Raw genomic sequence first — 27551 nt, 5'->3', positions numbered from 1 at the left:
TTTTAGTAGAAACAGGATTTCACCATGTGGTCAGGCTGGTCTCGAACTCCTGGCCTCCAGTGATCCACCCACCTCAGCCTCCCAAAGTGCTGGGGTTACAGGCGTGAGCCACTGTGCCCGGCTTGGTTGAAACATTTTTATTTGGGGTTGGGGTGGACACAGTGGCTCACACCTGTAATCTCAGCACTTTGGGAGGCTAAGATGGGAGGATTGTTTGAGCCTAGTAGTTTGAGATCAGCTCTGGCAACATAGTGAGACCCCATCTCTATAAAATAATAATAAAAAAAAATTAGCTGGGCATGGCGGCATGTACCTGCAATCCCAGCTACCTGGGAGGCTGAGGTAGGAGGATTGCTTGAGCCACTGTACTACAGCCTGGGCAACAGAGGGAGTCTCTGTCTCAAAAAGTAAAAAGTAAAAAATAAAAAGACTACAGGGTGGTAATGCCACTGACACCTACTAAGTAGAGGCCAAAGATGGTACAATGAGCAGGATAGTCCCCACCATAAAGAGCTACACACTCCAAAATGTTAGTAGGGCCAAAGCTGGGAAAGCTTGGTCTCATGTGTGAATCTGGGAAAAGAGCTCTAAGTTTGGGAAGCCGGGGGTGAACACACAGATACAACTCAGCCAGCATCTCTGGGCTCACACCAGGAAGTAACACATGGCTATCCCTGCAAGGATGGTCATTATGCCTTTATAATCAAATATTACTTAACTATTGGACATTTTCTAAGTTAAATCATTTTATGTAACACTCTTTCAGGAATGTGAACTTGTTCCTTAAAACACTTACCAATAATGATTCATCCAAGGAGGTGCCTGCATTGCTATAATGCTCCATGTCCAGGGCCAAGATTCTGCCATCATTCATGAATCCAGCCTGGGGAAGAGAACCGACATTGAACGCTGGAACAGCGGCCAAGTCTCTCTAAATTTTGTCATTTGCGAACCCTCCACACATAGGGGAAAAGCGTCATGACATTGGATTTGGCAGTGATTTCTTGGATAATATATAACTGGCTCTGTGATCTTAGGCAAGCTATGTAACCACTCAGGCGATTTGTGAAATGGAAGTAAATAAGGCAACACATAGAAAATTATAGGCAAGTGCCTGAAACATAGCAAGTACTCTAAATATAATTAATATTACTACCGTAAATAGTATTCATATCACCTTTCCTCACACTACTCTCCATCAGAAAACATTATTTTCTCATTGTTTTAGTCACCATTATGGCAACGGCTTCTGTCACTATAATCCAGTCCTTTCAACAAAGTCCCATGGGGGTGAAGGGTATTTCTGCTTCAGGGTCCTGTTGTCACTTCTTCCCCCAGTATTTACACAAACAAGTTCTTCACTGTCCTTCCAGATCGGCTTCTCCTTCCAACTTGTCGCTTTCTTCTAAAACCCTCCAAGTCATGTTTGTGGTTTTATTCTTCATTGCATTTTGCCAAGATTTTCACTAATCCTGTTTTATTTTACACTATAATGGCTTTTGGACCCATCTCTTCTACATCTTACTATCATATCTCAGACCCCCCAGCTGCTTCATGTCTGAATGCATCAGCTGCCTCCCGCTGGTCTACCAGCTTCCATCCTCTCTCCTCCCCAGACCATCCTCTTAGCCTCCCGAAAGTACCCATGTTTAATTATGGCACTGAGCCAGTCAAGGATTCACTCACTCTCACTCTTTCTTTTAAGATCAAGTTTAAACTTCCCACTCTGGGACCGTAGGCCCCTCTTAGTCAGGCATCACCTAAGCCCATCAGTCCTATTTTTCACTACCCTCCAGGAAGTGCTCTGTGTTCTAATTGCCCCCTCCCCTTACTCCTGCCTCTATCAAACATGCCATGTTTATTACACCTCTGTAGTTTTGCTCTTACTATTCCCACACCTGGCATGCCTTCTTTCTGTCTATTCTGTTTTTTTTTTTTTTTTTTTTTTTTTTTGTGACAGAGTCTCACTCTGTCACCCAGGCTGGAGTGCAGTGGCGCAATCTTGGCTCACTGCAATTTCTGCCTCCCCGGTTCAAGTGATTCTCCTGCCTCAGCCTCCCAAGTCGCTGGGATTACAGGTGCCTGCCACCACGCCTGGCTAATTTTTCATATTTTTAGTAGAGACAGGGTTTCACTGTGTTGCCCATGCTGGTCTCAAACTCCTGAGCTCAGGCAATCCACCCACCTCACCCTCCCAAAGTGCTAGGATTACAGGCCTGAGCCACCGTGCCTGGCCTCCATTCTTGAAGACCTATCTTTTACCTTCTCTAAGAAGGTGCTTATATATACTCCAACTCATATTCCTCTATCTTTTAACCTGAGATTGTTATGTTTTCATAATGACTTCACATATGTCTTATTTTAAAAAATCTCCTTCAGGATAAAGTTTACTGTAACAAATGTTTCTGAGCTAAATCAAATTCAAAATACAGTTTAGAGTGTGATGTGAAATGGAAACATTCATTATCTCCTAAAAAACATGTATGTAGTTATGCAGTTTTGTGATGGAGACAATGCTATGCATATAACAAATCCTGTTGTCTTTCATCCTGGGCACACAGGAAGATGACATTTCCCAGCCTCCCTTACAGTTAGGTGACAGAGGTCTCGCCAATGACATCTGGACACAACTGAGGTCCGGTGCCTAAAACCTAAAGCACCAACCACATGACACTCCATGCTCTCTCTCTCTTCCCTGTCTGCTGCCCTCAGCAAAAGATCTCCTGGAAGACTCAGAGTTTGCAGGGCAGTGATACCCAATAAAACTTTCTGTGATGATGGCAATGTTCTGCATCTGCACTGTCCAATATGGCAGACACTAACCACATGTGGCTACTGAGCACTTGGAATATAGCTAATACAACTATGGAGCTAAATTTCTAATTGTATTTAATTTGGGCAATTTAGATTTAAATAGTCATATGCCCCTAGTGACCACTATATTGGATGATGCAGTCCAAGGGCACAGTGGCACCAATAAATGGAAACAGCTCCAGTCCTCAATGATTTCACAAAGCAGAATCCTCCCCTTTTCCCCCTCAATGATTATACTGAGCTGTTACTTGAGCAAGAAATGACATAATGAAAGCTTAAGAGCTTTTAAGTTGTTTGTTAGAGCAGTTAGCCCACTCTGGCAAGTAAAATTTTTCTTATAAAGCAAAAGAATCACTATTTTCTGCTACAAATTTTTTTCTATGAATTTCTGGAACCCCATTTTACAAAAATATCCTTGATACATTGAAGAATGAGGAACCCATTTATAAATAATCGTTTTTATTACAAATACTGTTATGAGAATTATTCTACTTTTACCTTTCTTATATGTGGGAATAAGTATGGTAATCAGATCTACTTTAATGATGTACACACTCATCTTTCCTAGTTATTTGCTCTGTACAGCCAATACCAGCTAGCACTAAGTGTTTTATTTCTGAAACTGTCATCTTTGAGCTAAGCAGAAAAGCCTCCATTGAACCAGCTAGTAATTAAAAGTCAGTGCAACAAATAGAAAGTTAAATTGATGCTCTGTTTGTTGATTTGCTCATTGTTACTCCCCACTAGAGAGTAGCCAAAGGCTGCCCTGTGCACTGATAGGATGTTATATCTACAACATAAATCATTCCTCCACACCTTCTTGTACTCACTTTGTACTTTCCAAGGTAAGGATGGCGGCCTCCAGTTATTAACATGTCTTCTCCTCGTTCCAGAACACAGCGAACTGCACGGCCATGTCTAAAACAGAAAACAAGCAAGTGAAGTAAACTCTCTTACCTAGTAGGCATTCTCTGGGCTTTATATAACTCCTAGCAAGAGCCTGAGTGAAGCCTACATGCACCACAGAACAACACAACTACTTCCCATGCCTAGCCTCTGCTGATCTAAGGCATACACAGTGGGCTTTCCTCCCGTGAGGTCAGGGAGTAATGGCAGGTATTTGCGACTTGTGGGACGGAGGCTCTTGGGTGCCAGGGGCTCCAGGGCATTGTGTTGGGAGCATTTCCCATTGCGGTAACAACTTTTATTATAGGCAAATTGTCCCAAGGTCTTATTTTAGACTCACCAGAAATGGAAGAATGCAGGTGCTGTCTAACTACCAAGTGCTCCCTGATGGGAGAGATCTGGAATCAAGGTCTTTTTGCTTCCTGAGATGGAGGAACTGACCCATATTACTCAGCAAACAAATTAAGCCTTCTAGGTGTGCCTGCTCCAGAGACAATTTTCCATGAGAATTTTTTGAGATCCTCAAAGGAAAATGGCTATATAAATGAATGTAAGCATAACAAAAGCAAAGTCTCTATTTAAATCAAGAAAATATACATATACACACATATACATATATACATATATATACATAAACATATATGTACATATATGTATATATGTGACCCCATTTTATAAAAATATCTTTGATATATTGAGGAATGTCCATATATACAAACATATACATATATGTTTATGTGTATGTATATAAACATATATGTGTATATGTACACATAGGTACATGGTTCAAAAAGTCATATATATGACCTCTACATATATAGCTCAGTCCAGCAGGTGCTGAGGACAAGTAACTCCCGACCATTCAGGACCTGTTTCTGCCCACTTTCTAGGTATTATAATATTTTTTCTGTGGCTTTTACTATTTTCAGTAATTGATTCTTATTTTGGTTTCTATAGGACAGTATAAGACAAGTAAGTGTAATAAGCTGGCAGCTTGATTGTGTGTTTGTATAGTATATGTGATATTAAATAATCTTGGCCCAGGTTTTTCCTCATTGATTCTGACAGTGAGAACGTTCAGCGTGACTTCATTTTATTTTTAGCAGATTTTCTCCACTTACTTGTTTGCGGCAAATGCAGTGATGGCTGCAATGACTCCGGTTTTGAACGCCTTCCCTCCAAATGCTCCACCAACACGCCTTACATGGCACATGACCTTGTTAGCCGGGAGCTTCAAGGTCGAGGCAACAATGTCCTGTGAACATTAATAGTTCTGATTAATCTGATCCATCTTCAGCAAGGACTTAACTGTGACTATTATTGTCACATCTATGATCTTAACAAACAAAACTGTCCCCTGAAATGGGAGTGTGACAGCCACTAGATGTTTTGATTCTTTAATGTTGCACATGATACCCACACGGTGTGGTTATGCTAAATAATGGGATAATGTTCAACAACCCTGGCACACAGCCCCACCTGATCTCAGCAATACTTGGCTATAATGACATTGCCAAAACTAATTGGTAGTGTTTTCATTGCCAGTGACATATTTTTGTGCTCATACTTTTTTGTATTTTCCCTATGAACCACACCTAAAGTATTCTATTCACACGAATCCCTAGGCATACGTTTCCTGAAGCTGTGGGATTTTGCAGTCTTCTAAGCCTCACTCAGCATGGGTCTTTTCCCTGCATTCTACTGTCTCTGCTGGAATATAAGCACTTCTCAGCCAGGTGTGGTGGCTCATGCCTGTAATCCCAGCACTTTGGGAGTCCAAGGCAGGCGGATCACCTGAAGTCAGGAGTTCAAGCCCAGCCTGGCCAACATGATGAAATCCCATCTCTTCTAAAAATACAAAAAGTAGCCAGGCATGGTGGTGTGTGCCTATAATCCCAGCTACTCAGGAGGCTGAGGCAGGAGAATTGCTTGAACCTGAAAGGCAGAGGTTGCAGTGAGCTAAGATTGCACCCTGCACTCCAGCCTGGGTGACCAAGCGAGACTCTTGTCTCAAAAAAAAAAAAAAAAAAAAAAAAGCACTTCTCACTTCTTGCTTGGATTGCTGCTAAAGTTGACTAGTTGGTCTTTCCTGGATGCAGATCTCACTCTTTTCTGCCATCCTAATAATTAGGGGTCATTTAGTCTTAATAATTGATTCTTACAGATGTGAAGCCTGAGACGGATGAGGTTACGGACCCAACATCCCACAGGGAGTGAAGAGTAAAGCAGGCCTAGAGTGGAGTTCCTCTGACTCTCCTTAGGATCCTGCCTTTTACGAGGCCTCATTCTCCACAGTCTTACATTCCTACTCTTCTGCTAAGAGCACTGGCTCCTTATGACCAGAATCAAGACCCCTCTGCCTCATTTCCCTTACTCTCAACCTGATGCTTAAACCTAGCCTCCCTTAAGGCACCCCTCCATTCCAGCTGGGGTGGTCATTGTGCTATTCCTCCTTCCTTCCATGCATATGCTGCCTGGAGTACAGGCAACAGGCAACAAATGCTTGCAGAAGAGTTGAGAAAATAAATGAATGGATGTCATTTGATCTTGCTGTGGAATTGCCTGGAAGTGACCTCTCTTGTCCTACCATCTAGACAAACCTCACTCTCACTCTGAATCCAAACTTAAGACTTCTTTGTGGGACTTCCTGGATGATTCTAGCCCTCAGCAAACTCTCCTTTTTCCTAATTTCTCCACCCATGTAAATTTTGCCTTAGCTGATTTAGCACCTGGTTGCATCCTTTTCAATATTGTTTCCTAACTGTTTCATGTGAGTTAGGCACCATAGACTTTGGAGAGCAGGTCTTGCTCTTCCTTCTCCTGTGTTCTTAACAGTGGTTCCAAGAGCTAAGCAAGAGATCTGCTGATTCCATAACTGGTTTTAAAGCTATAATTCACGAACAAAAGGTTCCCACTTTAATAACACTCTTTTAAAAGCATTGATGGCTCAAGCCTGTAATCCCAGCACTTTGGGAGGCCGAGACGGGCGGATCACGAGGTCAGGAGATCAAGACCATCCTGGCTAACCCGGTGAAACCCCGTCTCTACTAAAAAATACAAAAAACTAGCCGGGCAAGGTGGCGGGCGCCTGTAGTCCCAGCTACTCGGGAGGCTGAGGCAGGAGAATGGCGTAAACCCGGGAGGCGGAGCTTGCAGTGAGCTGAGATCCGGCCACTGCACTCAGCCCGGGAAACAGAGCGAGACTCCGTCTCAAAAAAAAAAAAAAAAAAAAAAAAAAAAAAAAAGCATTGAACTCATATGACTATTAATACCCAAATCAATATGGCTATTAGTACTCAATATTTCTTCAGTCCCTGAAGAAATAACATTTTTTGTTTTGTTTTGTTTGTTTTGTGTTAGAGACAGGGTCTCACTGTCTCCCGGGCTGGAGTGCAGTGGGTGATCATAGCTCACTGAAGCCTTGAGCTCCTGGGTTCAAGCGATCTCCCCACCTCAACCTCCCAAATATACTTTCATCTCTAATTGCTCTTGATATATTTCACTGGCCGGAAATCATTTAGCCATGTCCTCTCCACAATGGTCCCATGTTACCTGTATATATTTGGGAAACTGTGTAGACACGTAGACATCCATTTCTTGATCCTCTCCCCTGGGAACAACAAGCATGCTTTGGGTTTCCATATAAAAATGTTCTTGACCTCCCATATGTATTTCACCTGTTACAGGAAAATACATGAAAGTCAAGAAAGCAGTCAGAAGAAACAGGTAGTGTCCCCCAGGTGTCATCCCATTATGCAGAAATTCTACTGACAGTGTTTCTGCTGGGGGAGCAGGCTGCACAGTGAAGTGTAACAAACAATGTTTAGCTTTCAGTCTACTTGCAGATTTGAAGTAAAGTTCTGTAGGAGAATCTTTTGTGTCTGCCAATATCTAGGTCACAGAGTCCTAGAGAAAGGTGTATGACTTTCTAGAACCAAAAGCAGAGGGGTCTTGATTCAGTAGGTCATAAGGAGCCAGCGCTATTAGCAGAGGAGTAGGAATGTGCGAATGTGGAGGCTTCTAGCTCTAGGACAAGTGGGAGTAGATATACTGCTCTCTGTACCTCCTGTTAAGTACAGATAACAACCCTGAGCATTATTTATAAAACAAAGATAAGAAGACTCTGAAAGGTGGAGAGAAGGCAGACCAGCTAGGGACTTCAGGACCCAAGGAAAGACACAGCAGTGAGTTCAGTGAGTTTTGTTGTTGTTTGCCTCAGATATCCCAGACTTAGTTCCGCAGAAGCCAGCAATCTAAAAATACCAACAGGCAAAGACACACACACACACACACACACACACACACACACACACACACACAGTCTTCAAGAAAAGCCCACTCTCCCTAACCAAAGGACCAGAAAAGGGGAAGACTAGAATGCAAAAAACTTAGACAATAAGCACTCTACTCCAGGCAAACATCATAGAAGAAAACTGCAGCCCTACCCCTACTGTAAAGGTTGAATAGGATATCTATAGTTCCACCCTTGTCAGGCTGCAATGAGGTGTCCCAGCCTCTCTGTTGGGGTGCTGTCAGTGGACGCCACATGGAGAATCCGGACTTACAACCCCTACCTAGCAGTAACAAGGCATCACCCCCTTCTTCCCCATCAGCAAAAGGTTAAAGTAGTCCAGTGAAACAGAATATTATAATAAAATAGAAGATTCAAATAAGATCTAAAGTTTCATTACATAATATCTAAAATGTCTAGGATACAATCAAATATCATTCATACCAGGAACCAAGAAAATCCCAACTTCAATGAGAAAAGACAATCAACAGATGCCAACACTGAGATGACACAAATGTTGGAATTATCTGACAAGGACTTTAAAGCAGCTGTAATAAAAATGCTTTAATAAACAATTACACAAACACTTGAAACAAATGAAAAAATAGAAACCTCAGCAAATAAATAGTATAAAAAGAAAAAACAAATATAAATTTTAGAATTAAGAAATACAGCAAAAATTTCAAAAGTTCAAGGGAGGGCTCAGCAACAGAATAGGGAGAACAGAGGAAATGATTAATGTATAAGAATACAGAACAATCGAAATTGGCCAATCTGAAAAGCAGAAAAAAATAGACTGGAAAAAAATGAACAACACCTCAGGAACCCATTGGCTATATAACAAAAGAGCTAACATTTGTGCCATTGAAGTCCCAAGTATTTGAAAAATAATGGCTAAAAATTTCCCTAAATTCACAAAAGACACAAATCTACAGATTCAAGAAGCTGAGTGATCCCAAATAGAATAAATTCAAAGAAATACACTCCAAGACACATCATAGTCAAACTTCAGAAAACTAAGGACAAAAGCACCATCTTGAAAACTATGAGAAAGAAACACTACTTCACCTATAGGAGAAAAGTACTTTCGTGGTGAAACCCTGTCTCTACTAAAACTACAAAAATTAGCCAGGCATGGTGGTGGGTGCCTGTAATCTCAGCTACTCAGGAGGCTGAGACAGGAGAGTAGTTTGAACCCGGGAGGCAAAGTTTGCAGTGAGCTGATATCGTGCCACTGCACTACAGCCTGGGCGACAGAGTGAGACTCCATCTCAAAAAAAAAAAAAAAAAAAAAAAAAGGAAGAGGAAAAGCACTTTTAAAGATAGCAGATTTCTCTTCAGGAACCATGGAGGCCAGAAGAAGTGATAAAAATTTTTCTAGTGTGAAAATACCTGTCAACTCAGAGTTCTATATCCAGCAAAAATATCTTTCAACAATGAAAGGGAAATCAAGACATTTTCAGATGAAGGAAAACTAAGAATTTGTTTTAAACGGATTTACCCTGTAATAATGGCTGAGGGAAGTTTTTAAAACAGACAGAAAGGGATTTTTTTTTTTTAAATGAAGAAATGTTAAAATATCAGGAAGGAAGAAAGAACAACAGAAAGAATAAAAATACCAGTAAATACAATAGACTTCCTTTCTCCTCTTGGGTTTCCTAAATTGTGTTTGAAGCAAAATTATAACATTATTTCATGTGATTATAAATGTATGTAGAATAAATAAATAGAATTATTATATTATAAAAAGGAGAGGGATGTAAAGGGAGGTAAAACTTCTACACTTCAACTTGTAAAATGTTGAAACCAGACTGTGATATTTCATATATGTAAATATTTTATATGCATATAAATTTTATTATATATATGCATGTGTATATGTGTGTGTAAACTATCTAGAGCTACCACTAAAAAAAATTGTACAAGGAGAGATACTAAAAATACTATAGATTAATCAAAATGAAATTCTAAGCAAATATTCAGGCAACCCACGGGAAGTTGGGGAAAAGAATAAAAAGCAGAGGGAACAAACAGAATACAATTATTACTGGCCATCATGTTAATGGAAGGCAGAACTTTTAAAAATTAAAAATTTACTCAGTAATAGTGATTTGCAAATTGTTTGAGGATTCCCAATGAAATGTTTTCAATTGTAATCTGGACTTCCTATCTTATCAAAAATCTGAGTTTAAAAAAGAGCGCAGAAAAATGAATAAATTCTGCTTCACTTATAAAATATAAACATTAAAATTTCACAAGTTTGGATCTTCACTTCAATTTAAGCTTTTATCAAATTGTCTAAAGACCCATGTCATTGTCACTAGGCTCAAATTCAAGTTTGCAGTATTATTGATTCTGCCTATCCACTCAGAATTTATTTTGTTAGGTATTCACTTTATTTAAAATACACAGAGCTAAAACAATTAGAGCTGTACCTGTTTAAATCTGTAAAGCAGGCAAAGTTTTAGAAACCTGTTATATTGTCCTGCCTACCACAACAGCCCCCATCATGGTGTCCCCTCTTCACCTTAGGGTATTGCTCTCAACTCTCTAGGTTGGAAACCAATTTGATCAACTAATCCCTGAGATAAAATGTTATCCCAGTATGGGTTTAGGAGTGATTCCTCCAGGCATATTTACATTTTAATAAGAGGCCCTTAAAGTCCCAAATTTACTAAGATGTGAATGTATCTATTTGTACCATGCCCAGCAGAGCAGGTTGTGGGGAAAATTGTCTCAGGTTCAGGGCTCCCTGAGTCTCTTGCAAATCCTTCTATACAGATTGTCCTCTGTGCTCTTCAGTATAAAGCACATCCCAGTTAACAGAATTTTAATGAGATAAATAAGAAGCAGGATAATGTAGAGGAAAGAATACTAACTTTGGAATTGGGAAAACTCTTAGATTTGATCCTGGTCAATCAGATAGCCTCTCTAGCCTCAGCTGGCTCATTTGAAAATGGTAATCTTTAGCATCCTCCAGTGCTATGACACTGGGATTAGATAGAGCTGAAATGTATCTTTGCAGCAGGTAAGTGCAAACAATAATAGTACTCCCTCCAAGAACACATTCTAAGACCTGATGTAATGCTCCATGTATTTTAGCTTTTAAATATTTTTTTTTTCCGTGAAACACCTATTTTCTTTCTTTTTTTCCTTCAACTTTTAAGTTCTGGGGTACATGTGCAGGATGTGCAGGTTTGCTTCATAGGTAAATGTGTGCCATGATGGTTTACTGCACAGATGAACGCATCACTTAGGTATTAAACCTAGCAGCCACTAACTATTCTTCCTGATGCTCTCCCTTCCCTTACCCCCACTCCTACAGACCCTAGTGTGGGACACTTATTTTCTTAGAAGACAGATAAAGTGTTGCTATGATAATTAATTCTAATTACTTCTCATTGAAATAAGTAATCACAAACTCATAATCCAAATGACGATAGCAGACAAAGGAAAAACTAGACTCAAATAGTGAGTCAAAAGGATGAAAACTGGTTTTCTTTTGCCTTCCCTCGTCTTTCCCTTCCCTTGTTTTTCCTTTTCTTTCTCCTTCCCTCCTTCCCTCCTTCTCTCTCTCTCTCTTTCTATCTTTTCTTTTTTCTTTGACAGTCTCACACTGTCGCTCAGGCTGGAGTGTAGTGGCGTGATCTCATCTCACTGCAATCTCTGCCTCCAGGGTTCAAGCCATTCTGGTGCCTCAGCCTTCTGAGTAGCTGGGATTACAGGTGTTTGCCACCACACCTGGTTCATTTTTGTATTTCTATTGGAGACAGAGTTTTGCCATATTGCCAGGCTGATCTCAAACTCCTGACCTCAAGCAATCTGCCTGCTTCAGTCTCACAAAGTTCTGGAATTACAGGCATGAGCCACCGCTCTCGGCTTCCTTTTCCTTTAAATAGAAGGAGTCTTGCTACATTGACTGGGCTGGTCTCAAACTCCTGGCCTCAAGCAGTCTGCTTGCTTCAGCCTCACAAAGTGTTGGGATTACAGGCGTGAGCCACCACACCCAGCTTCCTTTTTCTTTTTCTTTCTTTTAGACCTCAAATGTTCTGCCTTGGCCTCCCAAAGTTCTGGAATTATAGGTGTGAGCCACTGCACCTGGCATTTATACTGAAAAGTAGTATAAACGTCCTTTTTAATATTCCCATATTGTTTTTATACTTATCAATGGGGTATGCAACAATAACAAAAATTAAAGTAAGAGGCAGACTAAATCAATCGCCTAATTGAATTAGATAATTAAAGAAGATGTCAAGGAAAAATACAACAATAGAATTCTTGCACAAATACTCATTATGTCAAAAAACAAACATGAGACAAGGAACCCCCCTAAATATTGATATTTCTGACATGCTCATGCCAGGAACCCTCCATGATAGAAATGTACCCTCCTTTTCTCTTCATTCCCATAAATCAAACTTACCTTTCCAGTGTTTTCCACATTTTACTAGCCCTAAGAATTACCTGGAAAACTTGTTAAGACTGATTCCTGGGCTGTTTTGGATCCTCTACAATTCTAAAAAAGGGCACAGGAATCTCTAGGTCTCATAAATATCCTCAGTGATTTCTATAAGGAGAAAATCTTGGAAACACTGGGTTTGATAAATGAACACCTGCCAACGTATCTCACTAATAGACAACCTCTTCAGGAGAACAAAATCATCTGAATCTAATAATCATTGCTCACAATTATTGATTTGTTACTATATGCCAAGAACACGTGATTATCTCTTACAATCTTTATAATTCATGTTTGAACTTGTTTTTACTTTATCCACATAATATTAAAACAGGAAGACTGAACCCTGAGAAGTGCCCTGCCAGGTCACACAGCTAATAAGACACAATGCCAAGGAAAACTGGTAGGTGACAGTTCCAGGTATCTTTCCTACAGCTTCCAGGTGACATTTCCAGTGAGCTCTGAACACGCTTCAAGTTTAACACACCCATAGAGTTGAGACATGATGGGCTTGGAGCTCAAGAAGCTGGGCTGACTGGTGACATATTACACAGCTCTGGCTGTGCACTCAGGATGGGATGTGTCTTAGGACTCTTCCTATTCTTGTGATCAAGGTTGGAGAGAAAAATTAAGAAGATGGGAGTTGTGTTTGTTTGTTTGAGATGGAGTCTCCTTCTGTCACTCAGGCCAGAGTACAGTGGTGCAATCTCGGCTCACTGCAACCTCCGCGTCCGGGGTTCAAGCAATTCTTGGGCCTCAGTTTCCTGAGTAGCTGTGATTACAGGCACCCACCACCACACCCAGAATTTTTGTATTTTTAGTAGAGAGGGGTTTTCGCCATTTTGGCCAGGCTGGTCTCGAATTCCTGGCCTCAAGTGATCCACTCACTTTGGCCTTCCAAAGTGCTGGGATTATAGGCGTGAGTCACTGTGACCAGCCCAGAAGATGGGAGTTTTTAACATGCACTAGAGGCCAATGTCCTGGAAATTCACTTAAAGACAGACAATGCAAGGTGATTTCTCTGCTCTGAGATGTGACACAGACTGCCCATAACCATCCAGTAGCATGTCTGCGTAAATCAGAGATCTTGTGAGGCAGGCATTAGGACAGCTTTCACAGCAGCAATGACAGCAGAATGTAGTGGGGAAAGCACGGGTTATTTAAGACTTATGATGAACTTCTTTTTTCTGCTATAAAGGACATTATTGAGACAACTGGTGAAATTTCAATAAGGTGTGTAGATTAATAGTATATGTGTTAATATTCTGATTTTGATAACTATGTTTATGTTAGACAACATCCTGTTTTTAGGAAACAAACACTGACTATTTAGGGGTAAACAGACATACATCATGTTTACAATTTACTCTCAAATGGCTCAGAAGTGTGAGAAGTGTGTGTGTGTGTGTGTGTCTGTGTGTGTGTGTGTGTGTGTATCACTGGGGAATCTGAGTGAGAAATATTTGGGAGTTTCTTTAATGTTTCTGCAACTTTTATGTAAATTTAAAAATATTTCAAAGCCAAAAGTTAAGGAATTGTACTGGAAAGTTATAATTAACTATTTTCTAAGAGGCAAATTTAATTTTAATTACATACATACATGCAGGAAAGAAGTCTGGAAGAAAGAAAGGAGAAAGGGAAGGGGAGAGGAAGGGAAGAAAAAGCAGAGAAGGAAGAAAGGAAGAGAGAGAGAATCAATGAGAGAAAGGATGAAGAACAAACGTGGGTTTTGGATATCTTAATAAAGCCTATCAATTCAATGGCCGACTCTGTCATTTAGTAGCTGTGGTGTGACCTTGGTCACACTCCATAATTACTCTGAGCCTCCATTTTCCAGCCTATAAGATTGAGATAATAATACTGTCTTGCAGGGTGGTTGTGAACAGGAAAGGAAATGACATCTCTAACAACCGGAGCCTTGATGAGGGAAGGGGGATTGGGCACAGGGGCAGGGTCTTGCCTCCTGTTTTGCCTCCCCATTGGCTCCTCGCCTACCACAGAGACAGAGGGAAACGCATTTGTGAATGAGATGCCTGTTCCACCTGATCATGAGGAGCAAAACCCTCCTAGGCTACCAGATGATTTCCAGAAGGCAAAGGAAGCATTAAACTGACATGCTTAGAAGGCTTCCAGGGTCGCTTACCCTTATATTACTTTTTTACCTTCAAGAATTTGATCAACCACTTTAAATGCTTCATCAACATTTCCATATTCCAGTTTCCTTTCTGGCTCGAAGAACGAGTTGTGTTGTATAGCTTCCTAGAAAGAAAACAGAAGAGTGAGGCAGCTTGGGCAAGACCTAGGGTGGCAGGCACACCCCACTGCACATCCTCTGAGCAGAAGCTGTTTCTCCCTTCACCTTGTCGTCCCGTGCACTTTCACCATGACCCTGGTGAGCCAAGCTAAGAATCCAACCGCAGAGAGACTCCCCATGAAGAAATGTAAATGTGCCCACGGAGTCTGAAGAAATAATATGCACAGAAAAAAACTGGCATCTAAGTGATCCCAGAATGAAACTAGTATTTTCCAGGCAGATTATTGTCTTCACATCAAAAGCCATATCATGTAGCCAAGGCTATATAGCATAGGGCTTCCGAGCCTAGGCTCTGGACCCAGACAGCATTGCACACATTTTTTCCATTTACCAGCTTTGACTGTGGGCCTGTCACTTCACCTCTCTTATCATCGTCTGTAAAACGGAAGTAACAGGTGTGCATATAGCTCCAATAGGATCGTGGTTGGTGAAGATAAAATGAAATAAGACATGTGAAGAGCTTATATGGCATATAGGAAGCACTCAACAATTGGTAGTTGAAGAGACTCTAGTGATTGGGATCATCGTGGCTCTGCCTGCCAGCCCCACATTCCTTCTTTGTGGGGATGAGCATTTCATTTGCATGGGGCAGTAGAGCACCTGGGACCTCTAGCTCTGAAGTAAGATTTCAGACACGCCCTGTCTGGGTGCTGGGTGTACAAATCCATTTATACACTGGCTCCTATTGGCTCTCCCTGGGTGCCCAGTAAAGGGGTACAGCGGTACACATAACGAGAGATGTATTTACAGTAACACAGGTTGGTTTTTAGCTATCTCTGAGAATTTATCTTGCAGTAATCCATGTGTCCACTGGCAAATGTGGTGTGGCAGCTCCTGCTGGCATTATCCACTGTGGGTTATTATCCATCCATGAAATTCCACTCTGTTGGTAATTGGGGATTCTCTTATCTCTGTTTCCTTCTGGCCACCAGTAAGTGTCTAGACAACACCCCTTAGAGGGATATGCTATTGTGATTCGGCCATTTCCCCCATTCAAACACTAGGTTGGTTTGTTTATAGCACCGGTGGGGCCCAGCTTCTTTGAGAGAGTATTTGTTGATTACTTTTGTTACTGACTAGCTATGTAACCTTGGGTAATCCTGTCTTTCAGTTTCCCCATCAGAATGGGGATGAAAATTGTTTTTACCTCATAGGATTTTTGTGGGCATTTAGTAAGTTAATGTGTGAAACTGACCTAGAACCATGTCAACCACGTAGTGAGCTCTGTATAGGTCCTAGCTATGATCATGTTGTTGTTGATGATTATTATTCATGACAGATTCCAGTAGGGAACACATTTTTTTCCATTATGGTCATCATCCTTACCCCTTGATTCAAGGGTTTTGATCATTTCCCCATTCAATCTACTAAAAACTCGAAAAGCATGAGCCAGATTAAACCTTTGTGATAGTGACAGAGATAAGTTTGGTTTTGTTCTTTTTTGATTGATAACACACTTCCTGTTGGAATCAGTTCATGTGCTTTTCTTATTAATCCAAGATTAAAGAGATTCCAGGTTGAAAAAAAGCTAGGTTTTTTTATAAATCCTATTTTTAAAAGCTTAATCTTTTTCAACTTTACTGGCTGGTTGCTCTTTGAGTAACTTTGAGCCAATTTTCTGAATTTTTCTTAGTCAGGAAAGTGATAAAAGAACTGTAATGAATAGGGAGAGGGCATATTTCCCTCCTCTCAACTTTGATTACATTCACTCTGATCCAGTTGATGAAACTTTGAGAGCTTAATCTCTGAACACAATGTAAGGCAACTCTTTCCCACAAAGCCAAAGCTTGAATCTGATGTTGGGATTCTCTGGCAGACAATCACGAGTCTACTGGTTGAAGTGATGAGGGCAGGGGGAGTGGCATCTATTATATTTGCTTATATGGGCTTTTATTGGACTGGAAGGTAGGGGGAGTGAAGAGTAGATATTTAGCCCCTGATATTGGGCAAAGATTTATACACAAAACATTGATGAAGTATTATGTAAATAATTTCTAATAAGTAATTCTAACTCTCCAGCAAAACTTCGGGGGGTGGAATATAGGAAGCAAGAGCAGCAGGCAACACGTAAATGAAAAGGGCCTGAGAAGGGAACAGAATGTTTGAATTTGAAACTGGCCAGGAAAATTTGGGAGGCCTAATCACACTTTGACTCCAATTAAACTTCTACATTTTTGTCTTTTTGACATGATTTTATTTTTATTTGAAAATGTAAGAAAAATTCCCAGAGACAAACTCCATGTTCCTAAGCATCAAGCAGCATGGCAGGAAACACCCCCAACACCCAGTTCTCCTGGAGACACTCATCGTGCCCAGGTCGCTTCCTCAATTCTGCCTTAGGCCATGCTGGTCACCCAGAGAACAACGTGTTCATTATGCTGTGAAGCTAATATTGTGTCCCAGAGCACATGCAGCCTGTATGGACTGAGTCTCATCTATTTACACTGCCTCCCCAGTGTTCACTCTTTCATCATTCAGGAAGTTATAAGAACCAATGGAATGCACGCAGAACACCCTATCATTTCATGGAGATGAGTCTTACAGCCTTTATAAATTTTCAACTCCTCTCTAAACATCAGAAGAGAAAATGCAATTCTCCAGTTTGTTTAAGTTGCCAAAATACCTGTAGGCATTATACGATTTATCTCTTGAAAAATCTAAAAATCGTGTCTCTGACACTCACTTCATGGAACATCCTGTTGGTCCTCACTGTGTGCCTGGGTGAAGGTGGGTACAAAGTCACAGAGTGGATCCACTTTCCTGGACATCACTGGTTCCCATCCAGCATCCTCTCCCCTTCCCCTTTCCCAACAGGGCTCAGATTTGTTTCAGTTTCCTACACTCCCCTATGTAGCCCACTTACCTCAGAGAAATCTGGCCCCAACTCCGACCCCTAGAAGTAACCAACAGCTCCTCCATTCCCCTGCCAGTCATTAATTCAGAGATGGATATGTCACCTAAATGGCTTAATGAGGCTGGATCTCAGGATTTGTGCTTGGAATGCTGGGGCAATAGGGTTCCTCTTACTCCTTGAACATGAAGGAGGAAGTCCAGGTTGTCCTGGCGGCCATCTGTGTGACCACAGGAATCGAACCTCTATCATGGGCAGCAGAGAGGAGCAGCAGAAAGAAGCCGTGTCCTTGGGGAAGTTGTTAACACTGAGACTGTTTAGAGGTTAACAAAGTCCCTGTATTTTGGAGGCCACTTTGAGCCACATTTTCCTGTTACAGTAGCCAAAAGGATTTTAACCGATACTTGTTCTGGCTCCCAACTGACACCACCATGGAACTCATTACCTCGATTGTTAGGATCAGTGGCTCCAAATCTTGATAGACAATCTTCACTTGCTTAGCAGCTCGCTTTGCCTGAACCTCAGAATCAGCAAGCACGGCACAGACAAGCTGACCCACACAGAACACCTACAACACAGAAAGACCTTTGTTGTCAAGGAGGGCAGGCATCAGGTCCTCTCTTTTATTTATTTTCTTCCTCTCTCCTAGTACTAGATCACATGAGGGTTAGGGCTAGATGTGACCCCTCCACATCTGTCCATGACTATAACCGCAGCTGGCCTCCTGACCCCAGGCACTGGGGGAAGTTTAGATCCTTGTGCTGTATCAGAGGAGCAGGAGTCATGCTGTCTTGAGGACAGGAGGCTCAGGCTCCAGGCCAAGCCTATGAGGCTGTGTGAAGGCCAGCCTGTCCCATGGCTTGACGTGTGGCTGTCACATGACAATCAGAGCTGTTCTGAGAGACGCAACCTCTGCCTTCATGGACAGGGAGACCAGGAAGTCACAGCTCATCTCAACCAGAGAGAAAAAGGAGGTGACCTGGGAAGGGGAGTCCCCTGAGATAACAGAAGCCTGCTGGTGAGCACATCTCTCCTCACAAACTGTCTTTTCATGAAAAGGCATCCTAGCCAAGATGCAACCAAGCAGACAGCATCCCCTTCCTGGGGATTATTCACCTGCAGGTGGGGTAGCTGGACTCAGGAGTTCACACAGGGACCAGAGCAGAAATTTAGATGGGGAAAAGAAACCTTAAGCCTTGAGAAAGGTAAAATCAGTCTGGACTGGAAGAAGTCACCGTGACTACTGAGTTCTCTCTCCTACCTTATGCTGTGATTCACAATTTCAATGTAATCACTCATTTTAAAAATCGACTTTAAACTACTCTGTCTTTTCCACAATGAACATAAAGTAGTTTTGTCATCAGAAAAAAAAGGTATTAAAAACATTAAATCTAGCAAGAACACACAAAAAAAGTGTGTTCGTTGGAGGGGGGCAGTGAAGGAGAGAAAAATGAAACAAGAATGGCAACATGTTGATAACTCTTGAAGCTGGGTGATGGATCTATGGGGTTCATTGTACAGTACTTTCCCATTTTTGTGTATGCTTACAATTTCTACAATGAAAACATTTTTAAAAGCCATTAAGTGTCATAAATGAATGTTTTAAAAAGCATTAAACCAACAAAAGCAATCATTCACAATGGCACTCCAAAGTCTCCTGATTTGGCTTCTGTGACCTGGCACATAGATGTGGCCCCTGAGATGCTTATAATCTTCATAAGCACATCTCAGAGAGCAGACACTATCATGCAGCCAAGATCAGTTTCACTTGTTTAGTAAACATTTATGCAAAGGGCTTAAATTCTCACCGTCTCTGCCAGTGCTACACAGCCCTGCTTTGGGGGAATTTCAGCCTTGAGTTCAAACTCTCAGTCATCAAGCTTTCATTTCTACAGACAGTATCTTTCAGGAAGTATCTTCCAGGGAGAGCCAGAGGAAGGGACTGTTTCAAATTATGAAGCCCTTTTGGGTAAACACTGAACTGAGCAGTCTGAGTTATGCCGAAAACCTGCTGACTGCTGTCCTTGCTGTAGCCAAAGTTTTAATCATTCGTAATTTTCACAAGGCAACAATGTTATCACTATACCTCCACTCATTCACCCTGCAATGTGTGAAGCAGTGTGTGGGATACACAGATGAATCAGACATGGGTCCTCACTCAAGGAATTTATACTAGATAGAGGAAATATAAAAGACATCAAAATAAACAAGCTTAACACAAGGTAGAAAGTACATTAAAGGTCACTTCATTTTCTTCTCTAGACTTTAAGCTCCATGAGAGTAGAGATCATACATATGTGGTTCAACTATGATGACCAGACATCATAGATGCTCACTTTTAAAAAGCCCATTTAGGCCCGGTGTGGTGGCTCATGCCTGTAATCCCAGCACTTTGGGAGGCCGAGGCGGGCAGATCACCTGAGGTAAGGAGTTCGAGACCAGCCTGGCCAACATGGCAAAAATCCTCTCTCCTAAAAATACAAAAATTAGCCGGGCATGGTGGTGCGTGCCTGTAATCCCAGCTACTCAGGAAGCTGAGGCAGGAGAATTGCTTGAACCCAGGAGGTGGATGTTGCAGTGAACCGAGATCATGCCACTGCACTCCAGCCTGGGTGACAAAGAGAAACTCCATTTAAAATAAAATAAAATAAAATAAAATAAAAAATAAAAAACCCATTTAACACACGGAAATATGAATGAATCAGAATAAGTTGAGAGAGAGACAGAGAGAGAGAGATTGAGAGAGAGAGAGAGAAAACAAACACTACTTCTGGATTGAAGAATGAGAAAAAAGGCTTCATGGTGTAGATACCACTTGAGCTTGTAGTTGAACTTTGACCACACTGAGACTGGGACAATAATAAGGAGTTCTCAGGAAAGGGATTTCCATATAAAAGTTATCATTAATCCATCTTCATTTATCCATTTATACCATTAGCAGCAGGCCATCTCACTATTAGAAAATGTAAAATACCAAATAATCTTTGACATAACTAGTTAATGTCTTCACTTACATGGAAAATGAACATATTTGAATTCATTCAATATTAGAATATACCTTTATAATAAGCATTCTAAGAACACTGGAGTCTTTCATGGTGTACCAAATTAGATGATATCTTTAAGAAAATATGAAACACCATTAACTGAGAAAGTTATTTTTCAAATAGAAAGCAAAAATGCAGTACCTTATCTGTTGCCAGAAATTCCTCAGCTTCGGTGAAAAAGCAGAAGGAGTTGACGTCACTAAGATGTTCTGCTGTCATGATGTCCACCACACCGGGCATGCTGAGAGCTTCTGACAGATCAATAGACCTAGGTGATATACACAGCAGAGCTCCTGAGAGTGGCCATAGAGGCTGAGAACATGGTTACTTGGAGAATAAGATATGAGAGAGGTAAGAACTGTCCAACAGTCTCTGCCAGACAATTGAGAAAAAATTCTTGGGACAATGAAGTTGTAGTAAATCCTACATTTCGATCCCATTTCACCTCTGGTCTGCATTGGATATCACCAACAAATAGCCTATTTCTTCACACCATTACTTTTCACTAATGTGACTTAGATGAAAAGACATTCATTTACGCCCACTGGGTAAGAACTTTATCACTTACACAATCTTAGCATGAGCTCTTGAACTAGTCACAAAAGTCAAGAAAAGTTCCTGGTCCACCGGAGGCATATCATCACAGTAGATGGCCTCCCCCGTGGCATGCTTCACACCAGACAGATGCATGATGGGGTGGCCAATTGGGTCTTCAGGATGCTGCTTTGGGCCTATATGCTGCTTAATAAATAACCAAAATATACTTTTACATTTCTACAGAGAAAGTAGGAATTATTATTATGCATATCTCCCATAAGAAGGTAGCTATACAATTTACACTCAAACCAGAATACTATTGCGTATGAAAAATCACTATTGGGCTGGGCACAGTGGCTCATGCCTATAATCCCAGCAATTTGGGAGGCTAAGGTGGGCAGATCACTTGAGGTCAGGAGTTCGAGACAAGCCTGGCCAACATGGTGAAACCCCATCTCTATTAAAAATACAAAAATAAAATAATAAAAAAAAAAATTGCCAGGTATGGTGGCACATGCCTGTAATCCCAGCTACTCAGGAGGCTGAGGCTGCAGAATCGCTGGAACCTGGGAGGTGGAGGTTGCAGTGAGCCAAGATCACAGCACTGTACTCCAGCCTGGGAGAGAGAGTGAGACTCCATAAAAAAAAGAAAAAAGTCACTATTAATAACACCAAGACAATAAACCTACTACAGTAATTCAATAAGCCAACTGGTATGTCGATCCCTGATGTTGTTCTTATTTTTCACCTTTTTTGAATGTAGACCCCAAACATCTCTAATGGAAATTCCATTTGCATAAGTAAACAAATTTAAATCTTTCTTCTTGATAATATAAAATTATGTCCTCTTGCTAATGCTTATGTATCTCTTTAAATTTTATTATCAAAATGACCTTACTGTTTCTATATAAGCATGACACATATAATATTTTACAGAAGAGTATGGTGATATCGTGACTATGTTTATAGAAAATACTGAGGTTATTACTTCAACCAGAGTAGCCTTCTTTTTTTCTATTTTGAGTGAGGCAATGTAAGAAACAATTGGCAAAACTCTTAACTTAGACAATCCTGGTAGAGAATGAAGCCAAAGGGACCTGCAGTTGGAGGAATGATTCACAAATGTGGCTCTTTCTTAAAGCCCCATGGAGCAGAATGTCTTGCTGGTGGCTCTGTAAATACCTTAAATGTGTTTCATTAACCAAAGCAGAGATTAATCAGCACAATGTCCGCCCTGGTATTTCAAATATGGGAGTTTCTGGCTTTTCCACTTGGGTGTGTATTGTGAAAAGAATTGAAGGTATGAAGAAAGAAGGAGAACGAGTGAAGAGACATAAGGCCAGGGTGAAGGCTGTGGCTGAGGAGTGGCCCTGGCGGGTACCCCAATCTGTAACTCACTGTGTCCACATTGCACTTGGTAGTGGGACTGAGGCCAGACTCCCAGAGGCTTTCTCTGGAAGACCTGGGGGTGAGGGGCAGGCAGTCATGTTGGCCAGGTTGCAGTCAGGGAAAAGCTATGGACGCCTCCCTTTCCCATCCTGCAATTCACAGGATCACCCTGAGCACTTGCTCTTCCTTTGAGATGAGCCTTACAATGCCCTGGACCTTCCTTTGAGATGAGCCTACACATCATATGGCCGGAGGGAAGAGAAAACAAGTCGCCAACACATACTGGTTAAAAATCTTTACTGGGAGAAAAAAGAAGAAACAGGCCTATTTCCAACATAGTGTCCTTTAAGGCATCTGAGCGAGGAGAAAAGCTAAATTCTTTTATTTGATTACCGAATGTGCAGTTTGAGAAAGCCTATTCAGTACATATGAACAATAAGTTAGATACTTGAATCCATCTAAAATGGCATTTCATTTCACTCTTCACTGCAGGTTTTCCTATTTCAAAGTCCGCCCTGGTCCAATAAAAGTGCTCCAAGCTTCTTGCTCTATGGAACTGAAGAGAAGCTGTCTGGATTCCCCTGATTAACACATTTCCTTTTCATGTAGATGTTTTGCTTTCCTTTCTGAACATTTGGATTTAATTCATCTAATCCCACAAATGGAGGAGAGCTCTGGTTATAATGAGAGCTTTACTTAAGACAGCTGTGAAATGTACAGTTCTCCAGTGCCCTCTACAGATCCAGGAACTCGAGAAGAGTGCTCCCCACTCACTACCCAACTACTTAAGGGCCTCAAAAAAATAAAGCTCTGGGTAGAGATAGAGATCAGAGATTCTCCAGGCAGGTGGCAGGGCTGGAATATCAGGAGAGAACAGCAGAGTGGCATGTGTTATTTCAGAACATGTTCAACATTGATTTGAAAAGAAAAAAAATACTGCTTTCATAAGCAATGAAATATTGTCATTTCATAATGACAAGAAGTAAAATGTCAACCAAATTGTGGCTGACAACTATGCACAGAAAGTAGTGTAATTTCTACAATTAACTAGGTATAAGACATGTGTGTAGGATGTACTTATTCCTATTTTATATAAAATTTACCATCTTGCTGCAAAATAAACACTGTTGATAAGCATTTATTGTTCTAATTTCGTATTTCTTTTACTTAAATGTAAACTTCAATTTTGTAGTTAGTATAATACAGGGCACAAAAAACAGAGTATTGACTAAGTTTTTGTTTTTTCATTTTCGGTTATTGTTGAGTCATCCTGACTTTATAAGCTAGAAAGCAGGAGACTACCAAGAAAAATAATTTAGGCCTTGGCCCAGGGCTCCATTAAATAAAGGTAGATATTAGGCCACGAATGTAGGGGACTAAGTTTACTTATTGGGGTTCAGGCATGAGCACAGATTGGAGGCAGTCCCAACACTCCAGCCCTTTGACGTAGCTCACACTGCCCTGTCCTCATGGCAAAGGACTCCCCTCAGTTCTCCTCTTCCTCCTCTGTTTTGAGGAGCTGAGATAGTGACGAAAAGGAAAAACCAACAATGAGGTTCTACCAGGTGTGGTTTTTCATATGTTGCAGATGGTAGGAATTGACTTCCTTGGCAAAATATCCCCCAAAGTGCTGAGCTGTGATGCTGCTTGGGCTTTCAACCTGAACCACATTTGAGTGAAAAAAATCACTCACATGTTCTTTTTAAAACCCTAAGAACTTTTTTCATCCTGAAAAGCAAACTTCCAGATACTTCACAAGCTCAGACATTAAGGAAAGACATTCATAGGTATCTGTAATGGGTCTGGGAGTTAACTGACGTAACACGTTTCACTGTAACCAACGGAACACTTCATCACATTGAAAAGAAGTCTTTTGAAACCATGTTGTATGAGGCCTGCCAAAAAACTGAGGAAAAATTCCAAAAATGTCTTTGTCCTATAGTCAAAGATATCATACTTTTCTTTCTTTCTTTCTTTCTTTTTTTTTTTTTGCAGTCAGTCATGATAAATCTACTGGTAAAAGAGGCTGTCCTCCATTACCTGCTTCCGCTTAGTATTTGGCTAAAGATACTCTGGAAGGAAGAATGTTGCCACCTCAAACTGGTGATCTTTTGAAGCTGTGTCAAAATGCTTTCAAAACAAATCAACTGATTTAGGGGAAAATGCTCTTCGTGAGTGCTGACGTTGCTCTAGCAATGCGGATATTTGTATGTGTGTGTGAAAAACCACGGGCAAAACAAAAGCAAAACTCACCTATCTGGCAGACACTTTGTATCTAAAACTTTGTTTTGCAATCAATGATAAACTCTCATTCAAGATCATGCACTATGTGAAAATTTTCCTTTTTCTTTGGATGATTTCGATATCTACTAATTTGCTGTTGCTTCTTTCTGAAATTTATTCCATTGTTTAAGAAATATTAGGGTATTTATAAGCCAAAGGGTTCAACTATCATATTTGAAAAGAACACCAGGGGAGATGGCAGCTGTTTTTAACTTTCAAAAATGATCATTTTCAATGGAGTTTGGTGCATTTTAACTTTTAAACATATTGAACCGAAAACCTCAAGGAATACACACCAACTTCAGTGTTCATTATGACATATTATAAGCTTTTACAACTAAATCCAACATTAGATTCAGTGAACAAATGCTTTAAAAAGCCTTTTCATGTTCTTGACTTATTAAAACTCTCAAGGTCAAGTTTCCTGATAATAATGTCAAGGAAAAACACACCACATTGTATCCACTTTACCAACAGGGTGACTTCAGGCAATATTTTTATGAGGTGGCAGAAAATGCCATTTGAGAGTTAGGAATTCTGTTTTCTAATAGTCAGCCTTCATTAGGAGAGCTTACAAAAAGCTCTTAGTACTTACGTTTGCCTCAATTCTAAAATGTAACTCACAGAAAAATCACTAGGAGAATAGGGACTAAGGGAGTGAAATATCTTCACATTCACGCTAAACAAATCAGCAGTTCTTCTTAAAAGCATTATTGCATTTTCATCAACCTCCAGGGGCTGTGTCTTTTCCTCTGAAAATGAAAGCAAAGCAGCCCATGGCCCTGCCGAAGAGCCTGGCTTTATTGGACTCTGATGCCTGCAGTGCCCAGAGCAGGAAACACGTGACAAGGTGGCCAGCTCATGTGTGTCTGTGGTACAAGGCCGCAGTGCAAAGCACGTGACCTTTAAGAACCAAATCAACATTCTTCTTTAATATTACCACTGCTAGATTTGTCTTTAATCACAATTCTTCACTGATTTTGGAATTTTAATTACCCCTAAAGGAGACTATGAGTTTACCAGAAGTGGAGCTTGGACTCACAGAGCTTGAGTTTCATGGAGAGACAGTGGGAATGTCCAGGTCAAAGCACTATAGCCCAGACTGTGAATTTTGAAAAACAAAAATACCACTCACCTGGTACTTTAATGTACTGTAGTGATGTTTGGAATGAAGATCTTCTAAAGCACTTTCATACTTGTCTGCAAGGCTAGGATAGTGAACTGGGTCCTGAAAAGTAGAACCATTGCAGATATTTTAAATGGTTTGAATGTACCAGAATGATTTTGGAAGGGAGGCTAGCATGAGTCTTAGCAAGCATCTCTACTCTGAAGTCTCACATGTATTAAGCACTCGCCCTATTCAGAACCCCAGAAATACAAGCAGCTCCCTGACTCACGGACATATACTCTGAAAGGTGCATACATACTTCCTGATATTATGAATAGCCAGATGAATATGGTACGTAACTGGCTTCCACCAGCTGTATGTTTCTTATGATTCTCTCATATACTCTCCTAAATGATATGAGGACTTACAAACTGATCCAAAAGTAAGATAGAAACTAAGCAAATAAAATGGAAAGGAAGAAAATACTTAAGCCAGGAAAACATCAAAGTACACCATTGCAAATAAGCGTAAAGCTGTTCCATGTTGCTTTCCAGCTGTGTAGAAAGGGGGACACAGGCTGCATCCCTGCTGCTGCCCCACGGCAGGAAGGATTCTGGTCCCCAGCAAGAATATTCCTCAGGACTGAGGGAAGTGAGTCATTCGGTTCTTTACACAAGACTGTGAACATTGTACAGCCTAGAGCTGGATGGGGGGAAAGGCTTTCAACAATACACCTGGTGGTTATTTTTCTAATTTACATAATTTTAATAGAAAATAAAACCAGCTAGGTGCCATGGCTCATGCCTGTAATTCCAGCATTTTGGGAGGCCAAGGCAGGAGGATTGCTTGAGTCCAGAAGTTCAAGACCAGCTTGGGCAACATAGTAAGATCCTGTCTTTACAAAAAAATAAATAAATTAGCTGGGCATGGTGGTGCATGCCTATGGTCTCAGCTACTTGGGAGGCTTGAGGTGGGAGGATTGCTTGAGTCCAGGAAATTGAGGCTGCACTGTGCTATATCACACCACTGTACTCCAACGTGGGTGAGAAAGTGAGACCCTCTCTCAAAAAAAATTAAATAAAATCAACAAAAGCTATTATTTTTAAAGAGAGGAGGGGTATAAGACTATAAGGCAAAAGTTTTAAATTATATCACTTGAGTCACCCAGAAATTATATTAGTTTGCTACAAATTGGAGGAGTCTATAATTGGTTACCTGGTGACAATATGTCACTTATCTATGATTTCAAGTTTTCATTCTTAAAAATGTGATACTACCCTTCTGGTTCCTAGTTGCTGCCACCTACAATGAGAAGATACCCTAAAAAGCAAGGATAAGAGAGGACTGTGTCTCCTATTAAAAGTGACCGTACTAACTACTATACCACAGGAAGACTATTCTTGGCTTCTAGTCTATTTTGGTCAGCTGGTTATAGCATGGGATTTGTGAGGCCAATGAGGCTCAAGTCTCCTTTGGGTCTAATGGATTTATTCAGAGATTGATTTTTTAGTTGTGTCCTCCACAGTCAACAATCTTGTAGCTTTCATTGTTT

General features: G+C 40.8%; 1 protein-coding gene across 2 annotated transcripts in view; it reads right to left on the bottom strand.

The window, feature by feature from the left end:
* Window positions 1-27551, bottom strand: part of LOC104670357 (aldehyde oxidase 1) — an 88396-nt gene that overhangs the window by 30482 nt on the left and 30363 nt on the right. Inside the window, exons 16-24 of one of the 2 annotated variants that reach the window (XM_010373567.2) lie at window positions 26027-26119; window positions 21251-21420; window positions 20824-20950; window positions 18081-18203; window positions 14633-14729; window positions 7273-7397; window positions 4842-4975; window positions 3645-3732; window positions 797-883 (exon numbers count right to left, since the gene is read on the bottom strand). In XM_010373567.2, coding sequence (XP_010371869.2) covers window positions 797-883; window positions 3645-3732; window positions 4842-4975; window positions 7273-7397; window positions 14633-14729; window positions 18081-18203; window positions 20824-20950; window positions 21251-21420; window positions 26027-26119 — 1044 coding nt within the window. Of the gene's footprint in view, window positions 1-796; window positions 884-3644; window positions 3733-4841; window positions 4976-7272; window positions 7398-14632; window positions 14730-18080; window positions 18204-20823; window positions 20951-21250; window positions 21424-26026; window positions 26120-27551 lie in introns of both variants that reach the window. The other variant, XM_030916338.1, reaches the window with a different exon arrangement.

The sequence above is a fragment of the Rhinopithecus roxellana genome, chromosome 14 (assembly GCF_007565055.1).
Source record: "Rhinopithecus roxellana isolate Shanxi Qingling chromosome 14, ASM756505v1, whole genome shotgun sequence".
Taxonomy (NCBI): domain Eukaryota; kingdom Metazoa; phylum Chordata; class Mammalia; order Primates; family Cercopithecidae; genus Rhinopithecus; species Rhinopithecus roxellana.
The sequence above is the reverse complement of the archived record's forward strand: the minus strand, read 5'-3'. Positions and strand labels throughout refer to the sequence as shown.